The sequence below is a fragment of the Cryptosporidium muris genome, genomic scaffold (genome assembly GCF_000006515.1).
Source record: "Cryptosporidium muris RN66 scf_1106632373407 genomic scaffold, whole genome shotgun sequence".
Taxonomy (NCBI): domain Eukaryota; phylum Apicomplexa; class Conoidasida; order Eucoccidiorida; family Cryptosporidiidae; genus Cryptosporidium; species Cryptosporidium muris.
This window is the reverse complement of record NW_002196572.1, coordinates 307,540-334,141: the sequence shown is the minus strand read 5'-3', so window position 1 is coordinate 334,141 and position 26,602 is coordinate 307,540. Positions and strand designations below refer to the sequence as shown.

General features: G+C 29.8%; 13 protein-coding genes across 13 annotated transcripts, besides 14 other annotated features; 6 read left to right on the top strand and 7 right to left on the bottom strand.

Moving 5' to 3' along the window:
- Positions 1-161: 161 nt before the first annotated feature.
- On the top strand, positions 162-2,162 carry CMU_017180 (uncharacterized protein; the record flags this gene model as incomplete). Its single annotated transcript, XM_002140279.1, has 1 exon — positions 162-2,162. The coding sequence occupies one exon, from the start codon at positions 162-164 to the stop codon at positions 2,160-2,162; it is 2,001 nt and encodes a 666-aa protein (XP_002140315.1).
- Positions 469-496: a sequence feature (AT_rich).
- A 9-nt stretch (positions 2,163-2,171) lies between the features above and the next one.
- CMU_017170 (longevity-assurance protein, putative) lies at positions 2,172-3,257 on the bottom strand (the record flags this gene model as incomplete). The annotated part of the gene is made up of 1 exon (XM_002140278.1): positions 2,172-3,257. One exon carries the CDS (start codon positions 3,255-3,257, stop codon positions 2,172-2,174), a length of 1,086 nt encoding a protein of 361 aa, XP_002140314.1.
- A 333-nt stretch (positions 3,258-3,590) lies between these two features.
- On the top strand, positions 3,591-6,863 carry CMU_017160 (uncharacterized protein; the record flags this gene model as incomplete). Its single annotated transcript, XM_002140277.1, has 2 exons — positions 3,591-5,067; positions 5,176-6,863. 2 exons carry the CDS (start codon positions 3,591-3,593, stop codon positions 6,861-6,863), a joined length of 3,165 nt encoding a protein of 1,054 aa, XP_002140313.1.
- Positions 6,864-6,883: 20 nt separating this feature from the next.
- CMU_017150 (uncharacterized protein) lies at positions 6,884-9,358 on the bottom strand (the record flags this gene model as incomplete). Its single annotated transcript, XM_002140276.1, has 1 exon — positions 6,884-9,358. One exon carries the CDS (start codon positions 9,356-9,358, stop codon positions 6,884-6,886), a length of 2,475 nt encoding a protein of 824 aa, XP_002140312.1.
- A 369-nt stretch (positions 9,359-9,727) lies between these two features.
- Positions 9,728-9,824: a sequence feature (AT_rich).
- Positions 9,825-10,391: 567 nt separating this feature from the next.
- Positions 10,392-10,454: a sequence feature (AT_rich).
- Positions 10,455-11,057: 603 nt separating this feature from the next.
- Positions 11,058-12,313, top strand: CMU_017140 (ribonuclease HI large subunit, putative; the record flags this gene model as incomplete). The annotated part of the gene is made up of 5 exons (XM_002140275.1): positions 11,058-11,229; positions 11,308-11,434; positions 11,496-11,539; positions 11,601-11,722; positions 11,918-12,313. The coding sequence occupies 5 exons, from the start codon at positions 11,058-11,060 to the stop codon at positions 12,311-12,313; spliced, it is 861 nt and encodes a 286-aa protein (XP_002140311.1).
- Positions 12,310-12,332: a sequence feature (AT_rich).
- A 577-nt stretch (positions 12,333-12,909) lies between these two features.
- Positions 12,910-15,123, top strand: CMU_017130 (uncharacterized protein; the record flags this gene model as incomplete). The annotated part of the gene is made up of 1 exon (XM_002140274.1): positions 12,910-15,123. One exon carries the CDS (start codon positions 12,910-12,912, stop codon positions 15,121-15,123), a length of 2,214 nt encoding a protein of 737 aa, XP_002140310.1.
- Positions 15,117-15,183: a sequence feature (AT_rich).
- CMU_017120 (uncharacterized protein) lies at positions 15,180-16,295 on the bottom strand (the record flags this gene model as incomplete). Its single annotated transcript, XM_002140273.1, has 1 exon — positions 15,180-16,295. The coding sequence occupies one exon, from the start codon at positions 16,293-16,295 to the stop codon at positions 15,180-15,182; it is 1,116 nt and encodes a 371-aa protein (XP_002140309.1).
- Positions 16,296-17,083: 788 nt separating this feature from the next.
- Positions 17,084-17,115: a sequence feature (AT_rich).
- Positions 17,116-17,119: 4 nt separating this feature from the next.
- On the top strand, positions 17,120-17,524 carry CMU_017110 (60S ribosomal protein L7a, putative; the record flags this gene model as incomplete). Its single annotated transcript, XM_002140272.1, has 1 exon — positions 17,120-17,524. The coding sequence occupies one exon, from the start codon at positions 17,120-17,122 to the stop codon at positions 17,522-17,524; it is 405 nt and encodes a 134-aa protein (XP_002140308.1).
- Positions 17,525-17,681: 157 nt separating this feature from the next.
- Positions 17,682-19,871, bottom strand: CMU_017100 (uncharacterized protein; the record flags this gene model as incomplete). The annotated part of the gene is made up of 1 exon (XM_002140271.1): positions 17,682-19,871. One exon carries the CDS (start codon positions 19,869-19,871, stop codon positions 17,682-17,684), a length of 2,190 nt encoding a protein of 729 aa, XP_002140307.1.
- Positions 19,872-20,065: 194 nt separating this feature from the next.
- CMU_017090 (Ras family protein Rab-1A, putative) lies at positions 20,066-20,965 on the bottom strand (the record flags this gene model as incomplete). Its single annotated transcript, XM_002140270.1, has 3 exons — positions 20,066-20,602; positions 20,783-20,855; positions 20,940-20,965. The coding sequence occupies 3 exons, from the start codon at positions 20,963-20,965 to the stop codon at positions 20,066-20,068; spliced, it is 636 nt and encodes a 211-aa protein (XP_002140306.1).
- A 276-nt stretch (positions 20,966-21,241) lies between these two features.
- CMU_017080 (eukaryotic aspartyl protease family protein) lies at positions 21,242-22,669 on the top strand (the record flags this gene model as incomplete). Its single annotated transcript, XM_002140269.1, has 1 exon — positions 21,242-22,669. One exon carries the CDS (start codon positions 21,242-21,244, stop codon positions 22,667-22,669), a length of 1,428 nt encoding a protein of 475 aa, XP_002140305.1.
- Positions 21,370-21,392: a sequence feature (AT_rich).
- A 155-nt stretch (positions 22,670-22,824) lies between the features above and the next one.
- Positions 22,825-22,859: a sequence feature (AT_rich).
- Positions 22,856-23,551, bottom strand: CMU_017070 (uncharacterized protein; the record flags this gene model as incomplete). The annotated part of the gene is made up of 1 exon (XM_002140268.1): positions 22,856-23,551. The coding sequence occupies one exon, from the start codon at positions 23,549-23,551 to the stop codon at positions 22,856-22,858; it is 696 nt and encodes a 231-aa protein (XP_002140304.1).
- Positions 23,552-23,924: 373 nt separating this feature from the next.
- Positions 23,925-23,947: a sequence feature (AT_rich).
- A 150-nt stretch (positions 23,948-24,097) lies between these two features.
- Positions 24,098-24,185: a sequence feature (AT_rich).
- Positions 24,186-24,217: 32 nt separating this feature from the next.
- Positions 24,218-24,288: a sequence feature (AT_rich).
- A 320-nt stretch (positions 24,289-24,608) lies between these two features.
- Positions 24,609-24,630: a sequence feature (AT_rich).
- A 39-nt stretch (positions 24,631-24,669) lies between these two features.
- Positions 24,670-24,702: a sequence feature (AT_rich).
- A 51-nt stretch (positions 24,703-24,753) lies between these two features.
- Positions 24,754-24,807: a sequence feature (AT_rich).
- CMU_017060 (hexokinase family protein) lies at positions 24,808-26,478 on the bottom strand (the record flags this gene model as incomplete). The annotated part of the gene is made up of 1 exon (XM_002140267.1): positions 24,808-26,478. One exon carries the CDS (start codon positions 26,476-26,478, stop codon positions 24,808-24,810), a length of 1,671 nt encoding a protein of 556 aa, XP_002140303.1.
- Between the last annotated feature and the right edge of the window lie 124 nt (positions 26,479-26,602).

Genomic DNA, 26,602 nt, shown 5'->3' with positions numbered 1-26,602 from the left:
GCGCTGATGCTGTAGTAAAAAGTGATATTGCATGCACTTTAATAAATAAAACCTCTTGAATTAATCTAATGATCCCGAATTATCAAAGCAAAGCATTCATAGTAATATAGTAGATGAAAAAAGATAGCTTATACTTTATATTGTAGTGAGAGGATTGTATAATGCCCGAAATATGTTATTTCACATTTTGGAAACTCCACTGGCTATTTTCTACACTTTTTATAGTAAACTTTAATATTATTTTAGGGAAAGTGATCATAACTCAGTTATATGGAGATATTAGTTCATATGGTTATTATTATGCGAAGGCTAAAGTGGGGCACCCAACCTCTCAAACCCAATCATTAATCGTAGATACTGGGAGTTCCTTGCTAGCATTTGCATGTACAAGCTGTTACCAGTGTGGTCGTCATATGCAACCACCATTTAATATATCTAATTCAGGCACTGCAAAGTGGATAAACTGTGAAATTAAACATAAAAATAATTATTATTTCAGCAACAATCCCTTATTAAGATATTGTGAATGCGATAAAGAAAATGGGAAATGTTCATATAAAATTCAATATGAGGAAGGGAGCAGTATATTTGGTCATTATTTTGAAGATTTCATACAATTTGAGCCTCCACTTAGTGAATCTAGTATTCCTATATATAGTAACCCAAATAATAGACTTATAATGGGATGCCATCACAAAGAAGAATCTCTATTTTTATATCAAGCTGCATCAGGAATAATGGGGTTAGCGAATATTCCGCTTCATAAGGGAAATCCCGCCACAATATCAATGATACTTCAAAGTGTAAAGAACCAAAGCATTCAAGTTGAAAAGGTAGTATCTATCTGCCTAGCAAATAAAAAAGGGTTCTTGACGTTTGGTTCTACATATAGCGATATTATAAGGGGTATAAACAATATAAACTATAGAAATAATAATAATAAATATTCTATAGGTAGATGCAAGTATGATCTAAGATACTGTACATATATTGGGAATGTAATAGTAGATGGAATTTCTCTTAATGATACAATCCCATTTGGGAATGGAATAAAAGCAATGCTAGATAGTGGAACTACTGCATCTTTATTCCCAGAGTCAATATATAAATTACTGCATAATGCAATTGCAACAAAAGTTGCCCGCGTACATCCATATATTAAGCCTATGGAAAGAGATGATGGCTTGATATGTTGGTACTTGCAAACAAGTGTAGCACTCAACCACTTTCCAGTAATAAAATTGTCATTTGCAAAAAGTGGAGATACCTTTATTTCCGATGTAGATAAGCATGAATACTTAGAAATTGAATGGTATCCACAATCATATCTCTACTTAAATAAAGAGGAAACGAAGAAGATATACCTTAAAGATGCAGAAAGCAATGGTATTTACTGTCTAGGTATAATGAGGATCTCAGAAAATACTCATGGTTGGAGATCACTTGGAACATTTGTCAATTATCCTGTGGAAAGTACGTCAAATGAGTACAGTAGTGTTGATGTAATGCATCGATCTATAGTTCTAGGAAGCACATTCTTTATTGGTAAAGATATCTCATTTTATTTAGATGAACCAAAAGTAACAATAGAACGATCAGATTGCAATGCAAGCTATGCTGAAGTTCAGAGACTGGCTAGCTATCTAGAAGGAGTGTTATATAGTAATAAAGATGCACCCATGACAATCATATACCCAAGTAAAGAATTGGAAGACGATGGGTCCGATAATATTCAATTTATTAGAAAGACATTCGGAATGACTAAAAAGACACCTAGAGATATATTTCTAATAGTATCATCGACAATTCTTTTATTAATTGGTATAGTTTGTGCATCAATGGCATACTGCTCATTTATTACTTCACTAAGGGCAATTAGGGGGGATGCAACAGCTGCATTATTAGGGAGTGCAAGTGAAGTTACTATTCCTATTCCACCTAGAGCTTCATCATCTAACATAGAAATCGAAGATCCAAATATACAATACAAGAACCAAATTATGAAGATATCACAGCAATATGCCAGTGAAATTAGTAACTCAAGATCACCAGAACTATTAGTACCAGTTTTCCCTATATCAAGTTTCAAAACCAAAGACTTTATATTGGAGCTGTCAATTCGCAATTCAAGTGATTCAGAGGGTAAAAATTATTCAGAATGAAATACTAATCTAACTTATTGAGTGCTTTTTCCGACGTTTAGTTAATTTCGACTTTTCCTCGTGATCACTAGTCGTATTATATGGCTGTTCATTCTCACTAGTTGCTTCATCATCACTTCTAACGTCACCCATATCATTGACATTTTGTACTTTTGTTCTAAAAACCATTCTCATGATCATTATAAACCAGATAATATGTATAAATTGCAGGAATAAAAGTAGACAAGAACAAATAACACTACCGGGTATTATCCAGAGATGGTAACCAGCAGCATTAGTATAAGTTCTAATAATTGGTATAGAGTAAATACAGAAATATGGATATATCATTAATCTAGATATAAACATAATAAGAGTTAGTGAATATAGCATAAAATTGCAGAATGTTGGGAATCTCTCTGCATATTTCGAATATAAGAAACACTTCATTATATGCAAAAATATATCAAGTATATCGTGTATCCAAAGTACAATAATTCCAATTCGGAAGAAGGAAAGAGAGCAACTAATTATTAGCAGTGATAGTGTAGTAATGTGATGGAGTAATAGAATGATGTAGTCTTTCCTAATTGTTTCAAAATTCAGTATTATTAAACAAGACAACCAATATCCGATTTCAATAAAATAATAATGTCTCATCTGGTCACCCATTGGAAATAGTGGCCATCCTGGATTTAGACTAACTGGTTCGCTTGGAGTCGGAACAATGTAATAAATGAATTCGTTTGTCCTAAATATATATTGTACCCAACCTGGCTTATGAGCTGTACCAAATTCAAATTCTGATAAGAGTACATATGTACCAAAAAGAAAGCTGAAAAAGTGCCAGGCAAAGTACCAAAGCATCTCGGCCATTTTTATTTCACTACCTGGTCTTTTTCCAAATGGTCTGCATAACCTTTTAATTGGCGTCATTACATTAAATAGAAGTTTATTATTAGCCCCACAGATAAGAATACGAAGCGATAATAACAAAATACATGATACTATAGAAAGTACAAAGTCACTTTTTCCTATATTTCTATTCACAATATACGCCCGGATTCCTTGATATTCTGGAGTCTCCAACAAATCGAATCTATGCCTAATAGTCATAAGGATATATAACTACTTGTCTGTAAAAATACTTGATTATAAAAGAAATGCTTAGATATAGCTGTTCTCTGCAAGACACAACTATACGGAACTTTTTTAAGATCATCACACACCATTGTTTATGGGCAAAGCATATCTAAAGGCGGTTATGTTTTCTCTATATCCTTTTTAGCGCTATATATTTTTTTATATTAGGCATTACACAACTTAAAGTTATAAAGCAACTAATTTAAATAGGAACCTTGACAGTTTATGTATTATGTTTTGTGATTTAGGAGTTTAAATCTATATACCTCGTGTAATATTTAGATGTTGCTAAGATTGGTTGATTATATGTCAGGAAGTGTCGTCTCAAGAAGGGATGGAGATAAGAGAATTAAGGCTATTATTGTAGCCATTATATCTTCTATAATATTTACAATATTTCTGATACTTAGGCATAAAATGGTTCTGAGGAGGTCATATGAGGAACAGAAGCTAACTTTATTTAGTGAAAGTGCATTTTACTACTCATTTTATGAGGATATAATAAATTCACCAACAATATATGATGGAATATACAGACTTTTAAAAGATAATAGGAGTGAATACCCAGATATTATAAATGCATTGTCTAGATTCAATATATCTCAGGAACTACTTTTAGGGATTATCTATCGTTTATTATATGGAGACTCAGGTGTTGCTAAGCATTGGTCCTATAAACCACTCTCGCCATTTAACTTCTACTATTATGTAGTCCATATTTTAATGGGGCTAGGAATTGGGATCTTATGTGGTTTTTGTACATATATTACTAATTCTTATTTGGCTGGTTTTTCTTCCTTGGGTTTCCTCTTTGCGAATTTTCAAGAGCGTTTGCTAATGAGGTTATCAAGTATTCCTTTACGTGAAAATTTTGGCTTACCTTTTGTCTGGGGAACTGTATGTGTTTGGTCTTATATCCTAGATCGCAATATATATGAAAGAAATTACAATGGTAGAAAGTCATGGATATTAATGTGGCTTTGCAGTGTTTTGCTAATACAAACATGGCAATTTTCAGTATTTATACTATCAACTCAACTCGCTTCCACATTTGCTACATATATCTTAGGATATCCGATATATAATTTACTTATACGCCTAATAATATGTCATTTACTATCACTTTTTACCGGCATTGCACTACAGTTCGGTTCGTACTATCTTTTAATGTCTCCTTTACTGCAAGTTGGACTAGCTATACTTGCTAGTGTTTTAGTTCCAATGATGATTAGGAAAAGGTTTGGGAGTATTCCACATAATTTTATTAGAAGTGAGAGTTTTTCGGCAAAGTGGTCATTTGTTAAATTAATTGTAGCAATATTTGTATTTACTGGGGTTAGATTGGCCATTGTCCCATTTGCAGTTCATGATAGTCATGTTTCTGATATACTTAAATCTACTTTTTCTAATAATCAACATACTTTTGATTCAATGATATATAGAATGGGTGGATCTGAATTTTCTTGGGTAACAATACAACAGTTAAAGATGATACACAGGTCCGGATTATTTTATATATTCTTTGCATCACTTTTGACTATTATAATTACTATTTTCTCTGATATATATAAAATTTACTTACTTCAGAAGTACTTTGTTGAAACCTCAAAAATGAACCAAGTTGAAGTATTAGCATTGTCATCTGATCCTGACAAAATAACATCCATATCTATCTCTAACACATCTGAAATACCCATGAAATCTTCAGATACGGAGAAATCCGATGTTAATACAATTATGGATAGCTTACCTTCTCCATCTTCTATTTTATCTGACTGGAAAAGTTGCGATGATATAGATGAGAATATAGAAAATGAAAGTGAGAAGGAAAGAGAAGATGAAGTTTTATTGAAAAATATAGAACCAATTAAGCAAGTTGAATTAAGCGAAGACAAAAAAACTGAACTAAATATAAGTAAAGATCTAAGTTTTGTACTTAACTCATGTTTGGCTTATCATCTTTTTCAGGTCTGTTGTTTTTGTTTCCTTGGAATGATAATATCTAGATTGCGTGTTTTGGCATTACCATATATGTCTGTAATAGCAGGATTTCTAGCATCAAAGCAGTATATTGAGTATTTTTGTAGCATAATTGGAAATTTTGGAAATATTTACTGCAATATACCTAAAAACATAGAATATATTGAAACTGTTACAAATACTCAGGAAGAATCTAAGGACAAATTTCAATATGGTCAACAATATAAATCACTTTTTAAGAAGTTTATTTTACTTTTATCAACTACTTTTATACTATCATATTCATGGAAGCGTTGGCCAATCGAAGAATTGAGAGCAATACTTCATAGTGAAGATAATGCCACATCTTCTAAAAGTAGACTTGTTTCATGGCTTAATACAAATATTCCTTCTAATTCATCTATTGCGTCTGATATGACTATAGGTGCTTCTATAAGACTTATGACGGATTTTAATATTGTATTACACCCTCAATATGAGGATCCAAAGATTAGAAAGAGAACACAGTTTATGTATTGGCTGACAGGTTGTGCACCAATTAAAGATATTTATGATATATTGTGGGAAGAGTACAAGACAAATTACATAGTAACTCAAATTTACCGTTGTTCTTCTCCTTCAAACGCACCTCATATAATTAATGCATTTGATGTCGCAAGTTACCTGGATAATAATGAATATAGATGCAAAGGAAATATTGTGCCCTTTCAACGTGGGTGTTGGAGGATACAATTAGATAACTATCAAAAGTACTTTAAAATGATTTATAGGAACAGCGACTATACAGTATTTGAAAGAAGAAATGAGGCAGATCCATTTGTGTTAATGTCTAGAAGAAGCAATATATTAACACCTCCTCATTTGTTCCCTTACAAAAGAAAACTTTTGGACTGGGAAGAAAGCTGGAAACCTTGGATAAAAAATTACTGCCAAGCTAATGATAATTATTGTGCAATGAATATTGTAGACTATGCAAGGAATATCTTGGATATATATGGTATTAAGGAAGTAACCGATTTACTCTATAAAAATGCAATTGAATTATACCCAGAAAATCCATATGTGCTCCATCACTATGCAGAGTATATGGACTTTGATCTAGGAAAAAGTCCTCAAGAAGTTATAATCTATTATATGAAAGCTTTAGAGCTTAGTAAACCTAATGACTTAAAAATATTAATGGATGTTGTACTCTTTATTGATCAGTCATTTGGAAGGAGCAAATCACTTGAAAAGATTCTAAAGCTTATATTGGAGAATAACTCAATAAAATCTCTTGTATCTTTAGATATTAGTGAAATTGATTCATATTTATCACGAAATAAGATTATTGATCTTTCAAGAAATAAATCTTTTCAAGAATTTGTATATTCGGTATGTATGGTTGCATCTTTTCTTAAAGCATTAATTATAAGTAGTGAACTAGAAATGTATCAAACTAGCCATAATATTTGGCAAGCTATTGTTACATGTAATGTTCTATGGGACTTGTCTTTATCCTTAGATCCCAATAACAGATGTGTTCTTCAGTATTGGGAATTATTCAACAACAAAAAGAGATCTACAATGGATGATATTTACTACTTCTTATTTGGCTAATAAACTTAAGGGAACTAGGATTATAGATTCATTAACTTCTCAATGTCATTTACAAGAAATAATATAATAGATACTTGATTTAATTGTGAATTTCTACTAGAATAAGGGGAAACTTCATCTGAATCTAATTTTTGTTCCAAAATATTCAAATATTTTACAGTTAAATCCAGTTTCTTAGATATCTTGATTTCATCTTCAAGGCAACGTACAATTTCTATTATTACGGCACTTTTATTAGTTCCTTCAACCCTGAGATTTTTCTTTAGTAAAAGAATAAGTTTTATCAAGTTTAAAACAATAAGAGCACAATCTATTGAATCAACAAAGTCATGGTACTCTGTTATACTAGACTTGAATAAAAAATCAAAAAATAGAGCTAAGTATTTTTTAAGTAATGAAACTTGTTCTGCTAATTTATCTGATGTTAAGAGCAGCTTTTCTTCAGAATCTAATATATTAGTTAACTGTTTCCACCACAATAATTTCAACTTTGACAATATTCCAACTATTAGAGCTGATGATAAAGGCGAAGAAATCTTGTATTCACTCATAATATCAAAGTAAAGTTTAAAGACAATATTCCATGGATATGAATGAGTCAAAGTATTTGTAAATATATCAAAAATATAAGAATATAAATTTTCATTCATAGTAAATTTTGCATCTAGACTTCTATTAAAATCTTGATTAATACAATACTTTGTTTGGATATCCTTTATATTTGGTAAATTATATCTTGATCTTGTCAAAGAGAGTAATATTTGCTTAATAACAATATTTGGATGCCAATCACAGCCATTAATTGTTGTAAACATATCCGGATATTGTACAGAGCATTCAATGAGAATGGGTGCACTATCAATAATCCAATAATATGCTCTTTCTTGAAGTCTTTCATATATTTCTGAAAGTACTAGATTTGTACACTGAATAAGTTTTTCTCTTTGTATATACATAGAAAAATATGATAGTATAGGATCATTTATATTTAAATGAAAATCTTCAGGTTTTCTACTTTTTATTTGAATGTCATTTATTTTATTACCTGGGTCACTATATGTTAAGAAAATTGATATACTTCTATAAATGATATTCAATCTCAAAGGTAGAGAAATAAGAATAACAGGGCATATATTTTGGAGAAGCTTAGGCTTTGATTTAGTTAAAATCACAAATATGGAATATGCCAAACAAGCTAGTGTCATTGGGGTCACATCCAAATCTCCTGGCTGTGTTTTAGTGTCAAATATACAAATAGGCATATTCCTTAATGTTACCAATATTGTAACTGGTGCTATTTGACTTATATTTAGGCACAATTGGTAAATATCATCCATCCAATCATGTTTTATTTGGCACTTACATCTAAATTTGTTCTTAGCAAAATTGGCATTTGGATACTCGCAGTCTTGCAAGTCAAAAACAGACTTTAAGGAGTTTTTACTTAAAGGGTCAGACAAAATATTTAAATGATGCATAGATTTACTCAAATATGACTCAATTAATTCATCTTCTGCCATTTGTTTGTAATCACTAACTCCAATACTGATATCCTTAATATCAAGTAAAATTACAACTTCCAAAATACGACAAAGGAATGCATAAATTGTACTTTGCGTTACACTCTGACTGCTAACATTGATGCAAGATCCAGTATCATGTTGTCCTTTATATTCGGCATCATATTCAGAGTTTTCCAAACAACTATTGAGAATTTTTATTACGTGACTAACTATGTAATGGATGCATGTCATTCTCATAGTCACACAACTCTTAAAACTATTCAAATCATCATTATTTAAACATACACATTTTGATATTGTGCATTCTGTATCACAAATTAATCTTCTCAAAGCTAAAGAACAAACTGTAGTTACAAACTGTGCTCTATTTCTTTTCATTCTTGCAATACAGTGTAATGCGCATGATAAACCTAGAAATCGATAAAATTTTTGCAATCTATCTCGATCACTTGTTAGAAAAAGACTTTCATTGTCTCTGAACTCTTTAGGATGCTTATCTGCCTCAATTGATGCTGGTAAACTTACAGTACCTAGAATTACTTCTACAAATATTATATACCCTTCCTTTGGAGAGCATTTCCTAGCTATATTTGTCGCTAAGTCAGTCAAATTTCTCCAAAATAAGCCCCTAAATAAATATATGTCATCTTTTAATCCCAGAAAAGGGTCTTCAATAGGTACATTGCATTCATTCGGAAATTCTATGACTTTAAAGCTTTTTGAAATGATAATGGATAAAATGTCTGGGTAAACATGAGACATGTGGCTAGAAATCACGTCTTCAGAAGATATAACTTTCAATAGATACTCGCAAAGTTTATTAATTTTAATCAGGATATCTTTTGATGTTTCATACTCTTTTATTAAAAGCCATTCTAAAATAGATTTGTACAAGTCATCAGGACAAATTTTCGTCCTTTTCCCCTCACTTATGAAGCACTCCAAGATATCAGGTACATATAAATGATCCATTAAAGATGATCGTACTTGATTTCAGCAAGTCCAATTACTTTATATTTCAAAAGCTATCCAGTTGTTGATTTAAAGGGATCTCCAAGGTTTGTCACAATTCCAGGCGCTGACATATTTAATGTCCTCCAATGCAGTTCTACGCATAGATCCTCTTAAGTCTAAAGCTTGGTTTTATGGAAACTTAGCATATTTATATAAGTAATATATTAAACTATTTGCCTAAAATCTAAAAATATTTTATGAAATATTAATTCTCTTTTTCACTAAATTTCTATATTGAAGCTTTCTCAGATTGACCTATCAGTTTGACATACCAACATTATTTGTTAGGTACCTTTCATTATTATAATAGATAGCTATAAAAAGTGCAATATATTTTTAATTTAAAAACTGTATATTAAATAATAGAGTAAAGCATATTTGATTATAATCAAAGATATTTTATCAAATTTATATATATTAAAAAGTATTTCGTACTTTAAACTATAATAGTACAAATACTACATATCTTCAATAATTATTGAATTTATTAGGTTACTTTTAAATATTTTGAAAATCAGATAGTTTGTGGTTTTCTTTATATTATTAACAGGAAAAATGATGATGATGAAAAGTTAGAATAGAAAGTTCAAGGTTCAGAAAATATCCACTCCAGCTAGAAGATTATCTTGAACAGATCTTTATACTTTGATCATAAAATACTTTAAAGGTATCTTGAATACCTGAATCCTTTCCCGAAGTTAGACTCTTATTTATTCAAGTATTTAAAATACTTATTTCAATAAACTCGTAAGTTTTTAGGTAAAACTACTATTAGTAACTCAATGAGTTGTTATTTTGTTTGTCCTAGAAGTTCATATATCCCAAATTCTATATTTTCACTAGTCCTTTCCTCTTAACTTGTTTAATAGTATGTTGCATAATTTGAGTTCCTTTTTCCAGTAGTAAAAATCCTATATTACCTTGTTTAAGTCCATAACAATTTTATGTACTTAATTTAAGATACTTTAGAAAAAAGGTATGATGCTAATACAATTATTTAAAGTATTTAATTTTTTAATAATTTTTGGGATTTAAAGTTTATTATTATTATTAAGAAGTCAGTATAATCGCTTGTATATATCAGTTTATTGTTAAAATATACTGATTCAGCTACTTTTACTGATAAGGTGGATACAGAGTTATATGAATGAGTTATTTTTAGATTTAATAATAGTATTAGTAGTTTGTTGAACAAGAAAAGTTCCGATATTTTTGTGATAAATATGCATTATTTGAAACTCATATAATACAATATACTTTTCCCGGTTTAAGGTATTGTACTAATATAATAAAAAGATAGTGTTATTTTGCTCTATAATAGTGTAAATCTGTAAAAAATTATGCTTTATTGGTAGTTCTTTTGTAAAATATACATATTATATTTTTCAAGTTATTTATATTCTCAAGGTTAGCCTTGCTTCCAATATAATAATATTTAGCCATTTAAAAAAACTAAATATATGTCTTTTAAATATTATGAACCATATATTAACTAAACAGTTCAACTTCTGAGTTGGAAATTTCAGTGTTATGTAGGTATTTCTTACTTAACCCTGGTAGTGGAGGAAATTCAATCCGGGGTTAACCCCCCCCCCCCCCCCCTCCCACTAAGTGATTATTAGATGTATTATATTACCTTTAAAATATACTTTAATAAATGGTTTATCAAGAACGTATTTATAAAGAAAATATTTGCTTGTTTAATAAAAGGCCAGTTATATTAGGTATTGATGAAGCAGGACGAGGACCTGTCCTTGGGCCTATGGTCTTTGCTTGCTTCTACTATCCAACTGAAAATGAAAAGCTTCTCAAGTTAATGAATATTGATGGTATGTAATTCAATAATATCTCTTTATAGTTTTTAGTAAGAACTATTTAGCTCACTTTTAACTATATGTGTTATAAAGATTCTAAAAAGCTAACTGAAAACAGCCGTGAAAAAATTAACAAGGATATACGAAATAATAAAAACCAATTTGGATGGGGAATATATATATTATTACCACAATATCTAAGCTGCCAAATGTTGAAAAAGTCAGTTTCTTTAAAGAAATATTATTAGTTGAAGTATTTATGTATTCTCCCGTTATTTCAGACAAAAGTACAACTTAAATGAAATATCTCATACAGCTGCAATAAGTAAGTTCATTATTATCTGAATACTAAGATCGTTTATACTTACTCAATTTTCTTTCTAAAGATTTAATAAAATCGGTTTTGCAGCATGGAGTTAATGTAACACACATATATATAGATACAGTTGGACCACCAGAGAGTTATAAGAAAAAACTAAAACTCTTGTTTCCTTCAATAAATATTACGGTGAGTTATTATCTACATTTCAGTAGTAATACAACTATTAAGTTATGAATTAGAGTTCTATTTCCGATAATATCGCTCAACTAATTTCCTTTAAATAGGTCATAATAAAATTATAGTAATGTTTTTGCTAAATTGGAATTTTTTACAATTAGTTTATATACTATAAATAGAAACAATTATTATCGTCATTTGTAGGTAACTCCAAAAGCTGATTCTTTGTATCCTTGTGTTAGTGGAGCATCTATACTTGCCAAAGTTGAAAGGGATCACTTTTTATCTAACTGGTGGTCATTTCCAGGACACGATAGATATGATCATAATGGAAATAACCTAAGTATATATGAACAAGGAAGTGGATATCCAGGGGATCCAAAAACTAAGCAATTTCTTAAACAAATTTTTCATAAAGTATTCGGTTTCCCAAATATTGTACGATTCTCTTGGTCTACTGCTGATCAAATAATTGAGAAAGAGGGGGTTAGGGTAAAGTGGACCCTAGATGAGGATAATTCAGAACAATCAAAAATATCTTTTTCAACTAATAAAGGTAAGCTCTTCTCTCAGTATGAAATTTTTAATAATAAGGCTTAATTTTTTTTTTTTTTTTTAAGAAAAAGAAACGATAGACTTAACAAGAAAGAAAAGGAGAATAGATTGTACTGGATCCAATTCTAAACTATTGCAAATGCACAGTATAAGGCCTGCTCCACTCATATTTTAATATAAACTCTTTAATGTCGCTATTTTATCATATAGAGAAAACTTTTGTTTTAAATCCACTATTCAGCTATGAACAGTGCAACTAGTGAGAAATTCTGTGGTGCCATGTGTTATCATTTATGTTTTATAATATTATAAATGGTTACTATCCAAACATCTTTTCTAGATCTCATTAGTTTTAGTGGAATTTAACATATTGTCTAGAAGGTTGATAAAATAGTTTCAGTATAAAATAGGCTTTTTTCTTCAAAGTAATAATATATAATAGTATATATGAGCGGTAATAATTGTATGTGGCTAGTTATCTAAAATCACAGCACCTGAGGAGGTATAAAAAGTACGGACTCATAATATACTTATAAAGGTATATCTCACGGAAAAATTACAAATTTGGTGTGTGCATAGCATATTTTGCTGGATAGATTAACTCTATTAATAATATCACTAGATTTAATTTTGTCTTTATGATGAGACGGCGTACAACCTCAAAGTCTCAGACTTTACCGAAAAACTCTATATTAGATGAACAACAAACTTTAGAGAAGTCCTATGGAATACCATCTAATGTTGCACTCCCAAATAATTTAAATACTCTGAAGAGCTCAAAGGACGTTAGGTCTAGTTTGACAAATGCTAAAATAATACAGACACACTCAAGTAAAACTAGTAACTCAGAAAATAAAGTCATAATAAATGAAGATAATGAAACTGGGATTTTCTCACCAACTAAGAGGCCTAGAACTCGCAGATTAGTTAAGAGTCTTGAGAAAACAAGGAAGCAAATTGGAACTCTAATAGATAATAGCAAAGGAGAATCAAGTATTAGTCAGTCTAAATCACTACTCTTAGAGACTGATACAGAATCTGAAAAACCTACACCACATATATCTCAGTTTAGTAATACAAAAATATTGGTAAAAGAAGGAGATACAAATACAGCAGGTGAAGTTTCTAAATATATTGAATCATCAGTATTAAATTTTCAAAATACAGACTCTTTACCATCAACAGCTCCTGAATCAACTGTATCATCTCCTATTAAGACTTGTAAATTTAAAGAACAGCAACTCTCAATCTTAAATCAGAGAACTAAGATCTCCGATTTAGTAAAGTTTGGGTACAATCAAATTACCATACCTGATCACTTATTACAAGATCCATTATTTCTCAATAAGATGCAAAACTTCTTTTTACCTACGGAATACGAACGTCTGATAATGATATTTCATGGATTAGAGGTAATTATGCGTTTATTGGAGAGACGCCAAAGGCCATTTCTATATCCATGTTTTATTAAAGATCAGGCTGAGAGAGTAATTCATAAATCTATTGGAATGAAGGATCTTCGTCAAATATCATGGATTGCACCTTGTATGATGTCATTAAGATGGTATAGGATAAATGAGAATTCTCGCATAATTTCTGATGATTCATCACAGAGTTGTTACCAAATAGAATTAGTTCCCTGTAATGGTATTAATAATCCAATATCCCGATTATCTCAAGTTACGATTAATGAAAGGGTAAACAAATTTCGATTAACTTTGATACAGTGGGTTCTTTATCAACATGATGAATACTTATATAATAATAAAGCAATTAAAGTTCCTATTTTTCCCTTGGAAAAGCTAGACCACTGGAGTTTTGAATTTGATAATAAAACTTGTATTCCAATACCAGAAATTAAGATGCCAGAAAAACCTGAAATGTCCTGTAAGAATTCTAATGGAATTAGTACTATTAAATTTTCTCAAAGTTTGACACCTAGTACTAGGAGTCTTTATAGACTTAGATTTATGAGCAACTTGTCTCCTATTGGTGAAACAACACCCACTTCAGATAAATTAACTCAGAGAAGATCTATATCTTTAGATCCGACAATTAACTCAAATATACTCAAATCTGATAATGAATCAAAAGAGGAAACATCAAATAATAAAGAAGATATATATTCAACCCCAATAAGAAGAAGAAATTCATTAAATGATTCTGAAGAGCTAAATATAACTCAAAAGTTGCAAGACTCACAAAACTTATATGAAAGACCTAATTATACTTTTAGATCTATACCACGAACTGCACCATCAACTCCAATACGTTTTAGCTCTGCATCCTCATATCTCGAACGCTCTATATCCCCATCTATAAATTCCCAAAGCTCAGCCCACTCAAGATTATCATCATCTAGTTTGAACCAAGTAAAAGATCGAAACTTAATGACACCTTCTAGAAGAGCATTATATGATTGTGTTAAATTAAGAGAACAAGCTCGTGAAGTCTGTAAACTGGTGTCAAATGAAGATCAACAATTTAATGATAAAATAAGAAATTTAGAGTCACAATTATGGACTATACAGCAACTATCATATTTGTATAGTCACAACAAAACGATCATGCCAATTTTGCAAATGCCTTTACTAATCCGTAAATTAACAAGTTCTGCTAGAAATACTCCCTCTATTAAGGATGTTGAAGAAGCTTTATTTGTTATATCAAATAGATGGCCAGAAGTTGTACACTTAGGAAACTCTTTGGTAGATGAAGGTGTAAAATTAGTGAAATTTCAGCGAGATGATATATCTGTCAAATCAATCATTAAAGTTTTAACTCAAGAACGTGAAAATATAATTAAGGAACGTGAAGATTTTCGTTTGAGAACACTCAATGCATATACAAAATAATAACTTAAAAATTAAATTTTTTAACTAAATAATTAGAGTTTTAAATAAAAAAAATATTATGTATTTGGCATTCCTAATGAAGGATGAGATATGATTCTTAACATATTCGGTTTAGCATGAGCTTGCAAAACTTTTATCTTAGATTTTATAACTTCAATGCGCTTTGCATTAATAGCTGATCTATTATATAGGTCACGATAGAGTGTATAAATATAACAGGCTACAGGATCATTAGCCTTATAGTTATTAATTAATCTTCTCGAATTACTTATTGGAGGAACAAAACTAGCTGTCTTTGGATTGTCTTGAAGTATAGACAAGCTATCTTCTACATTATTAAGCCTATTTTGAACATCCTGACAACTTTTTGAGATACAATCAAGCATCTCACCCATTTGATTAAATGGTAAACGTCCTTTGTGAATATTATTAACTGTCGCTAAATCTTTTAAATCGAGACCTATTAAGTTTTCCTTAATATTGAAGTTACCATCTAGTATTCCTGCACTTTTCTCACCTTTATTGATTGAAGACGTCTCTATTCGTAATTTTTGCATATTTGGAGTTTGGGCTAGCCCATGGAAATCAAGGAAATCTTCTTTATCAACTGGTGTTAAACCTGGTTTTGGACGTCCCATTTTATCCCTATTTGAAAAGACTGTTGGTGGTATTGGATCTGAAGGACCTGGTAGATCATCCAATAGTGGAGCCTCTCTTGGCCGATGGAAAATATCAAGTCCTCTACTATCTGTAGTTACCGTTATATTTGAAAGTATATTTTTGTGATACTTATTAGTTGAAATATACTCTTTAGATTGTCTATAACTTCTTAAGGCTTCAATCTTCGACTCAATGCTACTCTCTGCAGGAATATATAAAGTCCTATAGTATTTTAATAGATTTGTCTTAAGATCTGTAATTGTATTCCCAATATCTGAGATATTTTTGATATGAGGCCATTGTTCTTCTGCAGAACTATAGTTAGGTAGTGGGGGTTCATCACCATCTTGAAATGTCCTATACATTGAAGGTTGTTTGGGTAGTACTTTCTGATCTAAAACTTTTGGGGATACAGGCGATGCCTGTTTCATCGTTTTTATATCTTTAACTATAGCTATATCACTTATAGGATATTCTGACTGTTTTTTTACTGCAAGTTTAACCTTCTCCATTCCAATGACTTATGCATAGTTTTTCGGATTAACCAAACCCAATAATATCAGATCTGAAGGGTGCATGGGTGAAATGGCGGGATATTGGGTATCGGGACCTTTTGTGAGTAATGATAGTTAACTAACTACTATAGGAAGTGGTTACACATACTACTTATCAATAATATAAAACATTATTCTCAACTATGCAACAGTTTACTAAAATAAATGTCATGAGTAATTTTTTTTTTCTATGGAAATATATACTATTCTGCTAAATATTCTTCACTAACTCTTAAAATATCACTTCAAGGCACAATCTTTAGGAGGCTTAATTATATGTATAGATACTAGGACTCTTTTTGAATTAGTCATAAAATGTTTCCCGCTGTTTCTGGAATGTTTGAAGTATTCTTCTAGACTCATATATATTACTGTGGGAATTCAAGATAGTATCATCATGTATATAAATATATAAGAAGATAGTGTTTATATATCCTAAACAAATGATCTTTCTTTAATTCTTATTCCTTATAAGTATATATACTAATATTAGCAATAATTTTTAGGCTCACAATAAATTAGGTAATACAATAACATTGAATGCGCCAATGTTAGATAATATGCGCTAACAATATATGAACCGCCTTATTGTAATTATTAGACAGCAAGAAGAATTAGAACTAGCCTAAATAGTATTAGCTAATCTGTTAGTAGACTATACATTACTGTCTTTTGGTCTACTTTGACATTGTGGTGTTAATACTTCTTAAATATTTCCCTATAAATACATAGCTAGAATTTAGACCTATTTATATTTAATATATTAATTTATATATTTGCCAATGAGTAGCAACGAGGCAAATGAAGAACCGTGTTTTAATCCAAAGGCATACCCCTTGGCTAGCCCAGATTTAAACAATCGTATTATTAATATTGTACAACAGGCCTGTAATTATAAACAATTACGAAAAGGTGCTAATGAAGCTACAAAGGCCTTAAATAGAGGGGTAGCAGAGATCATAGTGTTGGCAGCAGATGCAGAGCCATTGGAAATATTGCTTCACTTACCTTTAGTTTGTGAAGATAAAAATACACCATATGTTTTTGTACGCTCAAAAGTAGCTTTAGGTCGTGCATGTGGTGTTTCAAGACCAGTTATAGCTGCTGCCATCACATCTAAAGAAGCATCTGGTTTAACATCTCAAATTGCAGAGCTGAAGAGTCAAATAGAACAGATTTTAGTTTAAAAAGATAAAGTAGTTAAGACAATGAAGTTACTAAAATTTGAATTTTATCTCTCCATCTATAATTATCCTAATTCTTATATTTGATTAATACCCTACCTTATATAATATTAAGCCTACTTCAAATATATAAGGATAGCAAATTTAGGTTTGCCCACTTTCAAATTTGTCTTGCCCTAATTCTTTGTATTGATAAATTTATTAAATCTATTTGAGTTCTACAGTATAATAAAACTCTATTCCCCCAATCAGAAAACCAAAATGGGGGTATGACTATACCAGATTTGTATTTATTCAATTCATCTAAACGCACTTTATAAGGTTCTAGTATATCACCTAAAATATCCTCTATAGTAGTATAACATTCATCAATATTATTCGCTCCTTTTTTTTTACACCTTAAACTAAAATATTTCTGTTTATCCCACTTTTTTAAATCAGTAATTGGATCACTAGAAGTTATAATATTTACGCATTTTATCAATAGCTCAATGTTTGTTAATTTTGGATAGGCAAAGCTTGCAAATATATGATCTGTAGGAATATTGCAATGATTTAGTACAAGCATTTTTATTTTGTACAAAGGATCGTCTTGATCAGGTTCCAAATTTAATGTTAAAGTATCGAAAAATCCTAAATATGGAGTATCCGATACAAAACCATAACCGTACAAAGACTCTGCACTTGACAAAACTCCATAAGATATATAGATCTGAGAACTTTTTGGAATATCTATTTCATTTTTTATTACAAGTACTCCAGACTCACGATCTATGACTGGAAATGAACATGGAGCTAAATGATGATGGTTAAACATATCTGCTATTGGAATAATGCAACGAATATGACCTGTAGGTATTGGCAAGGCAAATCTACTATACTTTTTATTCTCATTAAATCCAAAGTCACCTATTCTCATATATATAACTTTAGTTGGAATTTGTTTATTTTCATTGTCATAGTTTAGACTTATCTCCAATTCACTAGACTCTTCAAATTCATAATAATTATTGTTCAGCGGATACCACTGAATACTGAATGAACGTGTATCTAGAATATATTTAGCATAGATCAAGTTAGACCAACTAAATATATTGATATAATTTAAACTTGAAAATAAACTAATTATATTATGCTTTGGGAAATTTACTTGTTCTTTTTTACCTAAATTATCTGATAGTTTCCTTAGCCCTATATTTTCTATAAATCTACAACTTTTATTTATAATATTCATTAAAAAGTGGGTATGTTTCAATAAACTATATAGTTTATCAATATTATCTTGAATTCTACTTTCAAAATTATTGCTATTTTGAGATATAAACTTTATAACTTCCTTAGGTGCCATAAAGAGGTTCTGATTTCTAGCTTGTTTAGGGTCTGGCCAGTTGTTAATAATAAATTTCCAAGGTGATTTATTACCAATATAAATTTGGTACGCAACAAACAATAATAGTACTGAATCAGGTTCTATAGGCTCGTATAAAATATCATTTCTTAAAATATCAATTTCTTCAAAGATACATTGTAATTGCTTTAAATACCCACTAGGATTGGACAAAAAACGTGCTATAGGACCAAAATCAGTAGAATATAGAGCTGTATAAAATGAAAGAATAAGTGGTAGTGATATTTTAACAAGTTCACTGTTGGCATTGATATAATCAGTAGAAATTATACTCTTCCCATATTTTGGATGTACACTAATTCCAATGTTATTGGTTACAATACATTGGTTTAAAGTGTCATCTCTTGTAGAAAAACTCAATTTCATTTCATCAATTATATTTGAATCAATAAAAAATTCATCCTGAATAGTTTCAATTGACTGTCGGCATAAAAATTCTAGTGAAGTAGTAACTACCTTGAGACAAGTATTTACTAATAGTCTGTAATTCTCAAAAGCTAATTCCAAAGTATCTCCTGTAGCTACATTATTTAATTCATTTCTTAAAATATGACTTAACTGAATTAATATACGTCTCATTATTACCGGATTCATCAATGGTAAATTTAATGATTGTTCACTATAATATTTTAATGAATGTACATCCTGTGGAATATCATCTTTCAAGTTCATTTCATTTACTTCATCAATATCAAATGCCATTGCTAAATATATATCCTGTTCGGTTAAAGATGCTACATAGAATGATTTTATCAAATTAGCTGTACGGTGAAAATAAATACAAGTACTATTTAATATGTTATCTCGAGAAAAAACTTCATCCTTTATACACAAAATTACTCTTGGACCTTGCAAATTCCATCTCTGCAATAGCCTTCTTCTATTTTCAACTAAAGATTCCGATGCATCAATTTCTATTGGAATATCTATAATTAAGTCCATCGATAAAGAGTTAGTTATCCAGAAAACCAATGAAAATAAAAGTATTGAGGACGCGCTCTTTATATTATCCAAGTGTCATCCAGAAATAAAGAATAGAGATTAGTAGGAAACCTTCATACTAAAACTTACAATAAAAGCTCAAGACAACTCAATCATTTTACATGCTTGATATACTCATTAATAACTCATTATTGTTATCTTCCACAGCAAGTAGATAATATACTAGAAAATGTACTATTGTCATTTGTTTCACAGAGTTGTATATTTTGATGAGCTATTCTTGGGACTGCTCCACTTTGACTCTTTTTTTCTAACAATCTTTTAGCTATTCTGATGAAGCAATCTTCAACATTTGTAGAATTTTTAGCACTAGCTTCAATAAAGTCAATACCCAATTCACTTGACTTCTTCTCACCTTGACTTTGTTCTATAGCTCTCTGTGCTACTAGATCACATTTGTTACCAACCAATATTTTACTTGAATCAGTGGTATATCTATCAACCTCACTAATCCAATCATCTATATGATCAAAGGAGCTTTGCAATGTAGTATCATATACTAGTACAACACCATCTGCACCACGATAATATGCAGAAGTTATAGTCCGAAAACGTTCTTGGCCAGCTGTATCCCATATTTGTAACTTAATGATTTTGTCATCAATTTTAACAGTTCTAAATCGGAAATCTACACCAATTGTAGTAATATAGCTATCAGTAAAAGAGTCATCCTAAAGAAAAAAGAAAATTCATAAATTGGGTTATTAAAGAAAAAGATTAAAGTATTATTTTAGTTTTATATAAGTAAATAGGTATAATTTAATCCCAAAGAGTTAGATTAAATATAATCTCCAAGTTAGCTGCCTAATACTTGCACTTTATTTGAAACCAAATAAGTAAAATCAACTTACCGCAAATCTTAGTAATAAACAAGATTTGCCAACTCCACTATCACCAATTAATACCAATTTAAAGAGATAGTCACTAAAGAAAAGAATCAAAATCGAAATTTAAAAGCCTACATGCTTCAGATTTCCAAAAATGAGAAGTGTACCAGTATTAACTCACTATTCCTTTTGATGCATAGATACCATTATTACTTTAGAACTTTATTTCCACAATAAATATACGAAGTTCTCTCACTTAATAACAATAAAACAAATTTAAAACTTTTTTTTGATCATAAATTCATATTTTAGGGGGGGGGGGGGTAAGCGGCCTCTTTTATCATTTGACTAGTAGTCTAACTTAATATTGCCTACGTGGGACGTTAGATGTATACCGTTGTTGCATGCGCCATCAATCAAAGAATTAGTGACGGTCAAAGAAAGATAAAAAAGACTACATTTAGAAATAAAAAGGTACAAGATATGAACAGATATAATACAAGCAGAGTTATAATAGCTCTGTTCACATTTTATTGGTCCTTCATACCCTGTGATGGATTGACAAACAAGGTAAAAAGTGAAATTTCCGCTAAAGTAGCCCTTGAAGCAGCTTTAAATAATAATTTATTTTATTCAAATGCCCCGAAAGTTGAATTACATATTAATGATACTTTATATAATAGTGGGAAACACTTCGATACTGGAATAATATCTCGTTGGCTAACACACAATAAGTATTTTAAAGATGGTGATACGCAGACATTAGAAAACTTTCAAAATAGTCAATACTTTGGTAAAATACAGATTGGAACACCTCCTAAAGAATTTGTAGTAATATTTGATACAGGAAGCTCAAGTTTATGGATTCCTAGTGTAGAATGCCGGAATGCAGGATGCAACCCGCATAGTAAATTTGATCCAGCCAGGAGTAGTACATTTAGTAAATTAGGTGATGATCCAATTGAAACTTTTATTCAATATGGAACAGGATCTTGTATAATAAGATATGGTAAGGAAACTATTCGTGTAGGACATTTAACAGTTAATGACCAACCTTTTGGGATGGCAATAGAGGAAAGTATAGAACCATTTGCAGATTTACCCTTTGATGGATTAGTTGGTCTTGGATTCCCTGATAATAGTAAGATAATATCATTTTCGTCTATTGTAGATAATATTAAACATCAAGGAATCCTTAATAGAAATATATTTAGTGTCTATATACCTCGAGATAAAAATTCACCTGGATCAATATCATTTGGGGGAGCAGATCCAAAATTTATAGACTCGGAGGATAAAATAACTTGGCACAAGGTTTTAACAACAGATTATTGGGAGATAGAAATCGTTGATATAAAGATAGGTAGAAAAAGTGTTGGAAATTGTAAGCCAAATGGTTGTAAGGCAGTTATTGATACAGGTTCATCTGTATCCACGGTTCCAAGTAACTTCATGAATATATTAGCAAGTGAAATACCTATGCAATCCAGCTGTAATAATTACTATAATAGTCCTAGCATCACATTTTTGATGCGAGATATAAATGACCAACTAATAGAAATGAAAATGGAACCTCAGGATTATGTTATAGATGAGGGAATTAAACAAGTTGAGTCTATAGGTGAATTTTTGTCGAGTTTACAAGAACACATTTGTAGTGTCGGATTTATAACATTGGATATTCCACCACCACGTGGGCCCCTTTTTGTTCTTGGAAATAATTTTATTAGGAAATATTACTCAATATTTGATAGAGATAATTTATATATTGGGTTTGCCCGTGCTAAACACAGTAGTAGTGGGCCTCTATTCCTGTCACTTTCATCAAGTCCGGCAATAAATTCCCATTCTTATCATATAAATAATTTCATTATGGTATTAGCATTGATTTTAGTAATTATATATACATAAATAAACCTATTCAAATATAAAAGATCAACTCGAATGTTAAATTGAATTCTGAATAAGAAATAAAATTTTGAGTACACATTAATTAGACCTAGAATTTCTGAAATCCAAATGGTCAACTTTATTTCAGTAAATTAAGTCAAATTCCCAGTTTCTACTTTAAATTATATTATTACAGATAATTTAATATTAAGAATCAGATTGAACCATTGGCTGAATTTGAAACCTTGATATAAGTTGGGGAATACCACCACATGCTATACCAAATATATTAGGATCAAGATCAAATAAAGGTAAACTTTTTAATACATGATATTTAGGTAATTTAAATAGAACCTTAGGTGGCAATAAAACCTGGTAAATGCGAATAAGCTCCTTTGGACGAGTAGAATGGGGTGGTAAATATGGTAAAGGAGAATAATTAAATTCCGTTCTCCACCAAGATCCCAAATATTCTCCAACTTCAGCAGTGTTGTTTTCAGTTGAATTTGAATCAGTAAAAAACAAAGACTTCAAAAATGATACTAATACAGTTCTTGGATTTTCCCAAGCTCTATATAAACAATTTGGTAGCATCCATTCACTCGTCAAATCACTTTGTAATAGCACTACATGTGGACATAAATATCTATGAGTTAAAATTAAAGCTGCAACACTACGCCCAATACCATCTCTTAAAAAGCTGTCTACCTTTTTATTAAACCCATTCATATTTGCTATAGAATCCTCCATCAAATTCTCTGAGGGATTATCATCAACTCTAATTCCATAGTTTTCTAAAGGATAGATTAGCCATGTAGGCTCATGATCAATATTTTGCGGACATTCTTCTACTTCATTTGTGGTCTCATTTACTAAGTTGGAATCTTCAAATTCGTTTAACATTAAACAATCCTAAATTTGCCTACTTTCAATTGATCTACTAAATATCTTCAATTTTTAAAAAGATTATCCTCGTAGATAATATTGGGAATTTATCCCTTACTGTATTTGCTACTTTGGAAAATTACCGGTACTGACAGATTAAATTAGGCGGTATTATAATTTGTTATGAGTTAAAATCTCCAAATATTAGATGTTTGTAATTTTTTCTACTTAATTAAATAGCAATTCTTATAAATCTTCATTATGATTTCTAAAATATTAATTATTATCCTATATCAATATTTTGGGTACATAAGCCCATATAAGTACATAATGAAACCTACATATCTTTTTACAACTAAAAAAGAAAAAAGTCGTAATATCTAGTATATACATTTTTTTTAAAAATTTATATTAGAACCAGATAATAAGTTTTAGAAGTTGAAAAATATATCTGCTACTTGTTAATAATTCTCAAATTAGAATATATAAGATATTACAGAAAAGCTGTAAATCTTAAAGTACTAAAGAAAGGGAAATTACTTAATAAGACATCTTCATTACCTCAATTAATAATATAATTTAAATAATTACCATTTTAAAAATTTATATATTTTGATATAGCAAGTTTAATTTAAAAAATTCTAATATTTAACCCTTTATATTATTGCATATCTAAAATAACTGATTAAATTTATTAAGTATAAAGTCTTTTTTTAAGTATTTTAAAATATCCTAAAATTAAGAAATATAAAAATGACTTATTTACTTATTTAATTCATTAGAATAAGGATTACAACAATATATTCTTAATACTAAATATATGAAATGTAGTTTACACACTATGGCTGTATTATTCTAACATGAATTTAATGATATATTACTGTATTAATGTAATTTATCAAGTAAAAAATATATACTATTTAGTTATATTTAATGAAGTAGATAAAGTAGGTTCTTGCTTTACATTAGTAATTGCATTGCAACATTTCATTGAAAAGTATAAAGAAATAAAATATATAACTTTAGTTCATATAAAACTACATTATCAATCTTTAACTTAACTTTTGTATTGAAGTTTAAATTTAATATAATAATAAGTAGTACTTGCAATTTTATTTCTAAGATTTCACTATTAGTTATTTATATATTTTTAATACAAATATTAAATTCGCAATAAAAAGCTATAAATTAGATTAATAATCATAGATAATCCAAGGTACTAAAAATAATATTAATAAATAACTAAATTTTGTAAATGTAATAATGATTTTAATCTAATCCATTGTAGCAGCTAAAATAGCTGCTCCTTTTCCAGATCCATCATCAGCTTCATAAAATTGAATAAATTGTGAAACTTGTTCTCCAAGTATTAAATTCAAATTTTCCTTTGTGTAATTTTGAAACTTTGGTACTCTTGTCCATACAGAACCATCAACTGCCACAGTTATCCCATTTTGAAAGTTTTCTATTTTTTTTATAAGAGCAGCAATTACAGTAGCTACAAGTCCTGCAGCACGTTTTAATACAAATATTGCCATCGTCTTAATTGTATTACATGAAGAAGTATCTAATATTACATTATATTTACTCTTAATAAATCTTTGTATCTTATCAATATTTATTGAAGTATTATCCTCATCAAAAGATGCTATATTAGCAATATCCTCAGTAGTTATAATTTTACTTTGAAAAAATATACTTGGAGCTTTATCCTGTAAAACTCTAATAAATAATAAACGACATAATTCCCCTAGATATGTACCACTAATCATTTTTTCAAATTGTTGATCTCCACGATTATCACTAAACCAATCTAACACTAGATCACAATCAGTTATTGGTAAGTTGGAACAAGTAAAATCACCACATTCTGTATTTATAATAACACCCTTATAGCCATAAAAAAGTGACATTGGTTCTATATAACAAGCATTTATCCCAGTTCCTATAACAATCCCAATTACTGGATTACTAGTTAATTGTCTCGGTGTACTATTATTGCTATAACTTGACATATTATTACCAACCATATTACTATTTAAGTCATACATAGCTGATAATAAAGTACCTACAGTATCATTTATAATACATTTACAATGAGCTGGTATTTTATTTCTATTAAATGCAGAATTTAGTAAATTCCCAACATCATATCCTTCAACTGGCTCTAAAGTTGCCCTGCCTGTTTCTATTCCTTTAGTCCATGATATTAAGTGAGCATTTGCTATACTTAATTGTGTTGTTGGAAATGAAAATGTGAAGGCTACAGAGAAATAATTAGATTGATATTTTAAATCCTTTTCATGATATTTTTGGAGTTGATTTTCATTATTCTTATTTAGATTAGTGGAAAGTGGTTTCGTTATTATTTTACTATTAAAAGTTGTATATGCTTCATTATTATCTCTAAATTCTAAAATTCTTTCATTTATATCTCCACAAGATACTAAGAAATCATAAAAAAAATTTGAAATTGCATCGAACATATCAGTTGCACTTGCTAATTTGTCTAAAATACTAAATGACTGTATATCTGAATTAAAAAATAAATTATCACCAGTCTCAATATTTATATTGTTCTCTATTGCCTTATGCTTACTTATTCTTAAATCATTTAATGCCATTTTTTTATATGTAACAAAACTTTCTCCATTTCCTCTTAGCTCAACACGAACACATCTTAAGTTTGTTCCACCCATATCAATAGCATAGTGAATTCCTTGTTCCTTTCCACTAGGTAAATTAAAAATACAAGAATCAAGAACTTTTAATGGCTTTTGGATACAAATATTAGCTGATGTTATTCCATTATGGCTCTCAAGTCCACATATAAGTGAATTTAAAAAATCCTCTACAAGATCTTGTAACTTAGCCTTAGATAAACAAAAGTAAGGTCTATATAATTCAATCCACTCATCACTACTCCTATACTTTCTGACTTCCATATTTATTTTAAGATATAGAATTTTATAAAAAGTCTACTCATTTCTTTACGTCCTAAGATGCATAACACCAATGGGACTACCTAGTACCTCGGTGGCGGCAAACTCAGATAACATATCCAAGAAT